At 42.2% G+C, this 9,144-nt stretch overlaps 2 protein-coding genes across 2 annotated transcripts; one reads left to right on the top strand and one right to left on the bottom strand.

The window, feature by feature from the left end:
- Positions 1 to 871: 871 nt before the first annotated feature.
- On the top strand, positions 872 to 3,103 carry bnip4 (BCL2 interacting protein 4). Its single transcript, XM_077730460.1, has 5 exons — positions 872 to 1,060; positions 1,322 to 1,617; positions 1,739 to 1,845; positions 2,455 to 2,604; positions 2,750 to 3,103. The coding sequence occupies exons 1-5, from the start codon at positions 1,039 to 1,041 to the stop codon at positions 2,790 to 2,792; spliced, it is 618 nt and encodes a 205-aa protein (XP_077586586.1). The 5' UTR covers positions 872 to 1,038; the 3' UTR covers positions 2,793 to 3,103.
- Positions 3,104 to 3,821: 718 nt separating this feature from the next.
- On the bottom strand, positions 3,822 to 8,189 carry LOC144205548 (serine/threonine-protein phosphatase 2A 55 kDa regulatory subunit B delta isoform). The gene is made up of 10 exons (XM_077729971.1): positions 7,986 to 8,189; positions 7,666 to 7,740; positions 6,486 to 6,583; positions 6,239 to 6,404; positions 6,053 to 6,165; positions 5,804 to 5,981; positions 5,548 to 5,712; positions 5,308 to 5,477; positions 5,067 to 5,158; positions 3,822 to 4,835 (listed from the first exon to the last, which is right to left on the bottom strand). The coding sequence occupies exons 1-10, from the start codon at positions 7,990 to 7,992 to the stop codon at positions 4,556 to 4,558; spliced, it is 1,344 nt and encodes a 447-aa protein (XP_077586097.1). The 5' UTR covers positions 7,993 to 8,189; the 3' UTR covers positions 3,822 to 4,555.
- Between the last annotated feature and the right edge of the window lie 955 nt (positions 8,190 to 9,144).

The following is a 9,144-nucleotide window of genomic DNA, read 5'->3' as shown; positions in this document are numbered from 1 at the left end:
ATAATAATAATAATAATAATAATAATAATAATAATAATAATATGATGATGATGATGATAATGATGATGATGTTGTTGATGATGATGATGATGTTGTTGATGATGATGATGATGATGATGAAGATGATATTCATGATGATGATAATGATGATGATGTTGATGATGTCAAGTAGTAAAATGTGGAAATATGACATTTTATTTCTAAAAAACAATTCAACCTATCATTAAGTTCCTATAGAAGTAGGAAAAAAGGTATAGCACGATATAAAATGCTATATTTATTTTAACATCTGAAAAAACATAGGATATGGAAACCATTGGATGAGAAATGCCCATTAAAACACAACGGAATGGCTTTATAACGCTGTCCATGGTACTGAAAGATGAGTACACATTACCAGCCAGTCCCAACAATTTAATCGAACGTCTATTGTGGTCATTAAGAGGCATTTAGTTAAATATACTATGATACGGATAAATAAACACTTTTAGCTGTCTTTATAATTTGGAAATGAACACATACAAATCTGGAAAGAGTATAAACAAGGATAAGGCCAAATTAGCGAAAAGTAGCAGTATTTTTATGATGGCCTTCTGATCTTTGACTGCCACCTGCAGTCGAATGTTCAGTATTGCCTCAATAATTGACCCAAGGCATTTATCTCAACCTGCTACATGGAAACATTTTGTTTGTCATGGATCGTGTAAATGTCATGGTGTGTTATAAAATCCCGACTTGTGACATTTCGGGGACGCCATAAAGACTTGTTGTTTTCCCATCGAGCATGGCGGCGCATGCGCGGTGGAGCGTAGAACAGGCGGAGCGTACTTGCATACGTGCAGCACGCGCCCTCGTGTCGACCAATCAGCGACGAGATAAACACTCGGTTGCGTCATTGTTATTGTCTGCACTTCGAGGGATGCTCCAGCTGCTCACAGTTTACCGCATATTTCGCCATCGATTTCCGACTTGGACATTTTGGAAGCATTTCGCCACGTTATCCAGCGCCTGAAAGGCAAGAGGAGACCAAGAAACGACATGTCAGAGGACAGTTTGCAAGGTATTGTCTTCAAATTATTCTGATCTGTAATGGCGATAGCAAATGTTTTGTGTATTTTACCCTAAAAGACCCACAAGGGCCCACATACAGCTAAATACAAGAATATATCTAGATATGTATTGTAAAATAACTGCAAGCTAAAGGTTTTAAAGTATATACTGCTAGTATTGCATGTTATGTTGACATTCTAACATATGTGTTGTTTTGTGGGCGTGGCATTCTGTCGAATTTCAGATGAAACTTTCATTGTTTATTTCCTAGGCTCGTGGGTGGAGTTGCACTTCAGTGGCTCAGCCTCTCAAAGAAGTCAAGAAGAGCATGTGATGCTCACGTCCACTCAGGTTCAGGGTGATGTGGAAAACATGTTGATGGAAGCCCAGCACGAGTCAGGCAGGAACAGCAGTTCAGGCCCAAGTTCACAGTGCAACATGTCGGCTTTAGCATCATCTGGGAAGGAAGTTCAGGAGAACACTGACCCTTTGCTCGCCTCTCATGGCAGCCCAAGCAGAGCACTGTCGCCCCTTTTGTGCAAAAGCTCTGGGGGAAGCAGCTTACAGGTACTAGTAGTTGTCTACCTGAATTGTGGTAGTCTAAAGTAAAGAACATATTACATATAACATATTACATTACATGAAACTGAACATAAACCTTCAGCTAATCAACCTAATGTGTTTTCAGTCAGATGATGACCTACAGGAAAGAAAACGGGAAGTGGATCTCATGATGAAAACATACACTGACTGGATATGGGACTGGTCGAGTCGACCCGAGAACAATCCGCCTAAGTATGTTTTTCCTTCTTGCGCCATCACACTAACCACATACACTCGTTTGATTAAGGGAGGCTAGGATTGACTTAATAGTTTGTTATTGTTTGGTCCTCTGAGTTGCATTTCGAATATAATATGTGTCAGGGTGATGCAGTGCAATTTTACACCATGCCTAAGTGTAAATCCATCTTCAATAGCCCTTGTCCTCGGAGGGTCACTAGTAACTGGAGCCTATTCCCGCTGACTGCATTGGATGTTTATCGCCAACAATGGCAGAAAAACATGATCATTCAATCTCAGCTTTCCCACTTGAAGTACATTTAATGTGTATTGCTGCCAATGGCAGATAATTATCTAAGGTATAGTATGGCAAAAACATAAAAAAAACATGTATATGCTAATGAAATAAACTATCCAGAACAAAGACAACATGCAAGTCCAGAGAGCCCAATTCATCAAATTGCGTTATTTTTTATGACTTAAAATAATCCAAAGGTATATAGCAGAAAATAAGTGGTATACACTACATCTTATACAAAATGTGCTATTGGGACATCCCTAATTTGGTGACCTTAGGCAAGCAACCTGCTGGCAGCCATGAAAGTTTGATGTACTCCTCCACAGGGTGTTCCTGCTCAAGCACCCAAAGCGCACCACGCCGCTCAGCATCCGCAACAGCAGCGTCATGCGGAAGGGTGGCATCCTCTCGCCCGATTTCCTGCAGTTCTTATTGCCCTCGCTAATCATCTCACACATACTGGCCATCGGCCTTGGGTAAGCTAAGTGGTATACGAGAGAGGTATTTTTTTTTTCAATATCAGACTGAATTTGCTACTTGAATGGAGATAGAGATTTATTCCACTTATAGTAAATACGAGTTTGGTGTTTGGCACTTTTTTAAAAATTCCTGTCTTTGCAGGATATACATTGGGAAGCGACTGGTTTCCCACAGCACCTTGTGAAAAAAGTCCCGTTTGGATCTTAATGCCATTTGAGCATGCCTTAAAATGAGAAGATCAAATGTGAAAAATCAAGTGAGAGCAGGCAATGTGACTGAAACGCCTCCATCACCCTCTCGTTCGCGTGGGCTTTCCAGCCTGGATTTCTGCTGCTTTCTGATTTGTCATTTGAGTCTTTGCATTGAATCACAAATCGTAAATGACAATGTATTACTATTTTATCAATGTATTGTGATGTCATCACTCCAAATTTGTTTTTTTTTAATGTGATGGACAAATGTGGTTTAAAATTACAAATAAAAGTGAGAAACTTGCGGCTAAGTGACTTCATTGAAAGAAAATATTCCAAAAAGGTTGAACACAATTAAAATTTTATTGAACTTTGGTCAAAATAATAAACAAGTGAATAATACATGGTCACCATGTTCGGAATCAACAAAGACTTTTGCCTCGTAATAATGTCTGCTTTCACATCTACAGGTTTGGCGACCCATCGCAAAAGGAGGAAGGACGCAGGTGAGGGCTGTCAATATTCTTACCAAAAGCTTGGGAGGCACTCTTATCACCGTTTTTGTGTGCGCAACACATTTTTCCGATGACAGCGACACGTAGCAGCGGCGTATGAGGACGTCACTCTAGAAAAACAAAAAAAGGAAATACAAATAATGCACGTGAGGCTTGGGGTGGGGGGCAGAAATGGGAGCGGTCGCTCATAGAAAGTGGGAATTAAGGCTGCAGATTCCCTTTTGTCCATCTTGTGCCGTGTGCTTTACCAGCCCACAAAAACACTCCAAAAAAATCAAGACCATTTTGTATACACACACTCAAACACTCTCTCTTTCAGACACACACATTTTTCGTGCAGAACCGATAGCTCCGAAATAGTAGTTCAATAACCGTGTTTTTGCTCCCCCTCTTTAGCAAAAAAAGAAAAGAAAAAAAGACAGTGGTGCGACTGGACATATTCCACCTTTCTACATAACATAAAAACATGCAAAGCAATATACATACTTCTAAATTTAAAAACACATCTGTCGTTTTAGTTTCTTTTTATTATGTGGATGACAAGGTGTACTTGAGTAGATACAGTCAGTGAAATCAGGTCACTGTTTGACGGCTGGGGTGGAGGGGGGAGGTTGAGTACGAAGGGGGGAGGAGGGAGAGAAAAGAAAACCAAAAAAAAAAAAAACCAAGTCCGCTCTCCAGATTGACGGCCATTTCCACCAGCAGATTCGAGGCCGACAGGAGGGAGGGAATGTTACAGTTTGGTAGCTTTTCCCCCCGGCCGTTAAACCTTCAAAACGGCGGTCCGACTTTTGACGGAACGTCGCTTCTCGCGGGAGGGAGGGGCGGGTGTGTGTGGGGGTTGCTTTTCTCCGAGCCTTTAAAACGCCAAAAAAACGAAGGCTAAAAATGTCAAAACAAACACCGATCGACGTTCAAGAGTTTGACCTCCGGGGGAAGAGCGCCCGTTCCGTCAACGGGGGCCCAGGTGGGGCTTTTCTGGGTCGTCGGGGGGTGGAAAGGGGGCGAGGGAGGGTCTGCGGCCATGGCCCCCGATGCCGCCTGGCCAAAAAACAACCTAAGCCGAGACTGGAAATAAAACAGACCCGCCGATGGATCGGCCTCCGAAAAAGTAGACGCGTGCTTTCGAAAAATTCTTCAGCGAGAGGCGGACGACGAGGCCATTTTGCTTTTTGTTCTTATACAGATAGACACGTAGTAGGCTGAACTACAACAGGTACGCCCAAAGCCCTCCTTGTCTCCTAGTTGATCTTGTCCTGGAAAATGTACAAGTTGTTGGTGGCGGCCACGGCGATCACGTTCTCTTTGGGGTGCCAGGCCGTGTGGAGGATCTTCTTATTGAAGTCCAGGCTGTCCACGCTGATCTCGTCCTTCTTCCGCTTGCCGCCTGTCGATACCTTGCGTGGCTTCAGCGTGGCCCGCGGCTTGCTGCTCTCCCGCGACGCTTCCAGCGTGATGTCCCGCCGGGTGTTGCGGTCGAACATTCGGAAGAAGTTGTTGTAGGAGCCCGTCATGATGGCACTGAAAGAGTAGAAGGTTCTGTTTTTTAGGGGTAATGATTTATTGTCTGTCCGTTCAAACCCGTGTGCTTTGCCGAAGCCTGTAACTAAGCATGGGTGGTGGTCAATTGGGATTTTGACTGAGTGGCTTTCTAATTGGTTGTCTAAGGTCGTGAATGGCAGTGATGGAGTTGATAATAATATAATATGATTTTTTTGGGGAAGTTGGGGTGGAGAAAACAAGAGTACGTACCTGTCACTGCCATTCCAGCAGCACTCAAACTTGTCAAAGATGCAGTCATTTTCATACAGTGAACACAGTTTGCTGCGTAAGTATTCATGGACCTGAAAGAAGAGAAGAAAAATGTGGAAAAATAGACTTCAGAAGCAATAAGGACAATAAGCTTGCTCCTTATCAGCTATCTGCTGCGTCTTTGGCACCAAAACAGCCAACAACTGTGCAATAACTTCCAAAACGCAGGTTTTTACCGCACCTGATACGTCTCTACTGGCCGGTTCTCCATGTTGAGGTCCCAAACTTTGACAGAGAGGTAGTCGCGTGTCATCATGTAGCGCCCGCTGTGGCTGAACTTCACATCCGAGATAGATGAGATGATCTCAGAGAAAAAGGAGCGGCTGCTCGGATCCTCGGGCTCCTCGAAAACTAGAGCGTACGAAGAAATACATACGAGTAAAACACAAATCCAATGCGGGCCAAGTTAGCGGATACTTACACTTTGAATGCCGGTCGCAGAGCGCCGCCGCTCGCATGTCGCATAGGCGGATGGTGCCTTTGCTACTGCTGTACACAAATACATTGCATTGGTGGGGATGGCATTCTGCCGCCGTGATGACTTCGGTCAGTTCTTCCATATTGGCGGGCTTGATGTCTACAATATCTGGGAAGGGGAGGAGGTCAAAGGCCATAACAAGCAATGGTAAAGCACCATAAAAATGTTTAGGTTGACACAGTGGCAGGGTAAAGGATACTAAAACTTCTGTCTGTTATTTCCAAGTGCCATAAATTTATTCTTAGGTCATCTGCAGAGAGGTACGTTTCATGGTCACTATTTACAGAAATGGAATTAATGTGATAGGTGTGCGCGTTTGCAAAGATCCTCCGCGGGCTGGCTTCTACCATGAGATCCATCGGCATCAGCACCGGTACCTGCCAAGAAATTGCACCAAAGACGTTAAGAGGGTTCTTTCAAAAACAAGTGCGCGAAGAAAGAAACGTACCCGTAAAGAGGTGATTCGAAATGGGTCTATAAGTCGGCCATCTTCATATTTCAGGTTGTAGCCTTCTGCCCGTTTGTCTCGTTCACTTATTTTCCACAATTTGATAGTTTTATCTGATCCATACACAAAAAATAATAATACGTTAAGCGACAATGTTTGATATGGAGCAAAAAATTTATTTCTTACCGTTTGTCGATAGTAAAAAGTGAGCAGCGTTCTGTTGTGGTAACCATCTAATTTTATTGATTTTCTCCTCGATTTCTAAACTTTTCAAGTAGTCAAATTCAGGCTCGTGACTCTGAAAAGTGCTATAAACGTTGTACTCGCCACGCAGGTGAGGACGATTTTTAGACTGCAAAGTAAAAGAGGAAAAGAAAAACATAATTGGTAACTTGTTTGATGATAAAGTACACGCAAAATGGATTCAAAATACCTCCTGTTCGTGTTGAAATATCACTACTCTGCCGCCCTTGTCCCCTGTAGCCAGCAGTTCTCCGGAATAGTTGAATTCAACCGTGGAGATTATGTCAGCTAAAAATAGAAACACAGGCTGTGATGATGTGTAAAAATATCGACATTGGGTTTACAGTCGCCCATCGTAATAATCAAAACAAATTTGAATATAATACAGACAATGCAATATAATTACATTTGCATGCGTATTATAAGTCTCCACCTGTTGCAATCCATATTATAGTATAATAGCTTTTTGTGACATAACATTTGACTGTAAGCATTTTAGTGCCTAAACGGTTCATAACCTTTAATTGCAATACACAATGTTTCAGTTCATTTTTCTTTTCTCAACAGGGAGCCTAATGGAAAAATACACAATGTGTCTGATAGGTTTATGAATCAGCGAGATGGAATTCTGTTGACCAATCCCTATGGCCCGATCACCAACTGGACAATCACAAGCAAGAAAGAGCAAGTGAGTATTAACTGCACCCACACCATTGTAACAATGTTCGCCTGTTAGAATCCCCTGAAAACTATGTATTTGTTGACAGTCGGCCAATTAGGAAAACTAATAACAGAAGCTTGGATGTGGCACATTAGGCGGAGATGCTTACATGTGAAAGGATCTTTAAAATACCACTTCTAATTGAACCAGGGAAGGTTGTCAGTGATTTATCACGCAAAATACCCATCATAAGGATGAAAACAACTCCAAAATTGGACATTGATGGTACTGAAAAAGATAGAAACGTCAAATCTAGCCCATGACAGCCACCTGAATCTTTGGTTAGAGAACTTTATAAAACATCTCAGTGTTGGATGTGCATTTAAAACAATGTATCATGCCAGTGCATATTTGATCCTCAAGTATTTGATATTTAGTAGCATCCCAAAAATGAATGAACACTAGTGTGACGTCACATGACAATTTATGGGCGCCGTGCAATGACGTCACGGCCACAGCCTAGCCACCGTGTAGCATTTGGCTAACTAGCCGCACAATTTAAAGAGGAAAACGGCACGATCGAAACTTTAATACCCATAATTCCAACCGGCGGGCCTTCAACCACACCGGCGTTGGTCTCTAGAACCCGAACGAAGCGTATAAAAAAGGCAGCTCGTTCATTCCGGCCGAGCTAACGTTAGCGACCTACCTTCCGCAACATCCTCATCAATCGCTCCTTTTACTTGGGAGAAACACCACTGAAAATCATTTCCTCCTGCAACCCCTGGAATGTAAACAAAAGAGAGACAACATTGTCAGTTTTGTCACGAAATCGCCATGCGATCGGATCTTAAAATGTGGGAAGTGACACACTTTTGACAACTAGCACGCTAGTTAGCTTAGCCGGCTAACTTCCAGACACTCAGGGCCGTCTCGCACATACACACTCACACACGCGCGCGCACACACTCAAGCTAAGCGAGGTGGTGGATCCCTTTCCTCGGTTTCTCCCCCTATAAAGTAGCTCACCCGCCATTGCTTCATTTAGCAGCAATTTCCGCGTCCGATGGCCAAAACGACGCGCGCGGCTCGTTCGGATTTCGCGGTGAACATTCACGATCGCTGCGAAACGCCGGGGCTCGGGGATCTGTCAAGAGCACACAAATTATCCGAGATTTTTTTTCCTCCGCTCCCCCCTTTCCAAAATGGCGCACGGGACATGGAGCGGTGACGTCATGCACGCAAACCACACTCGCGCGTCCTCCATCCTGCTCCAGCATTGCCGAATAAACTTAGCCACTCCATCGAATGTAATTTCATGGGTTTAATTCTTACATTTTTACAATACCTAATTGCAGCCATGCGTTCTTTCAAAATATACGCAAATATCGACTGCGCACAAGTATGAGGATATAATGACGCTCCTCTGCACTGCAATGATAAAAACACCAATATAAATGAAATAACATCAATAATATTGATTTTTGAATTTAACAAAACTGACTAATTTACTCTGTCACAAAACATTATCATACAATATCCATGAGTATGTCGTTACTTTTAATCTCTCCTGAATAAACCGTTTTAAAAATTCACCATCTACGATTTAATTAGGTCTTGTAATTGTTTATTGTGTCTGTTTTATGATTTAAAATGCATAAATATTATGACGCCTTGCAAGCGTTTGTAGTTCACGGTTCATTGAGCGCCACCTAGTGTAAAGGGGCGCAAACGCAGAATGTGTGCTCATAAGATGCTTTTAAAATAGGTATTACTGAAATTCAGTACATTGTACCTTGTTCCAACGGTAAAAATCAATTTAAGGCTAACATTCATAACAATTGCAGTTTTAGTTAAAATATTCTATCTTTGCACCTCAATCTTCTCCAATTTGACATTTTTGTTCCCACCTGCGCTTGAATGTGTCCCTGAAAAAGATAGATTTCATTAAAGTAACAACCTCCCTGCAGCAATGACTCAAATTTTAATAAAGAAAAAACAATGCAGTCATGTATATAAAAATAGTATTGAACATTCAAAGGACTATATTCTGTAATCTTTACTCCTGCAGTGATGATGATTTATTGTTTCTACTTACTAATAATTGACATCAAATAAAATACATCACCTTTTGTGAAGGCCCAGCTTTTATCAGCATAATACCACAGAAAGTGATCATAAACATTCA

The sequence above is a fragment of the Stigmatopora nigra genome, chromosome 12 (genome assembly GCF_051989575.1).
Source record: "Stigmatopora nigra isolate UIUO_SnigA chromosome 12, RoL_Snig_1.1, whole genome shotgun sequence".
Taxonomy (NCBI): Eukaryota; Metazoa; Chordata; class Actinopteri; order Syngnathiformes; family Syngnathidae; genus Stigmatopora; species Stigmatopora nigra.
The sequence above is the reverse complement of the archived record's forward strand: the minus strand, read 5'-3'. Positions and strand labels throughout refer to the sequence as shown.

Bases quoted from the DNA above. Each gene is read 5' to 3' on its own strand.
- bnip4 (XM_077730460.1), top strand. From the start codon at position 1,039: ATGTCAGAGGACAGTTTGCAAG. The intron at 1,061-1,321 runs GTATTGTCTTCA...TTTATTTCCTAG, and splicing joins GTCAGAGGACAGTTTGCAAG to GCTCGTGGGTGGAGTTGCAC. The intron at 1,618-1,738 runs GTACTAGTAGTT...ATGTGTTTTCAG, and splicing joins CTGGGGGAAGCAGCTTACAG to TCAGATGATGACCTACAGGA.
- LOC144205548 (XM_077729971.1), bottom strand. The intron at 5,713-5,803 runs GTATCCTTTACC...TCCCCTTCCCAG, and splicing joins AATAACAGACAGAAGTTTTA to ATATTGTAGACATCAAGCCC. The intron at 5,159-5,307 runs GTGCGGTAAAAA...CTCTTCTTTCAG, and splicing joins GGCCAGTAGAGACGTATCAG to GTCCATGAATACTTACGCAG.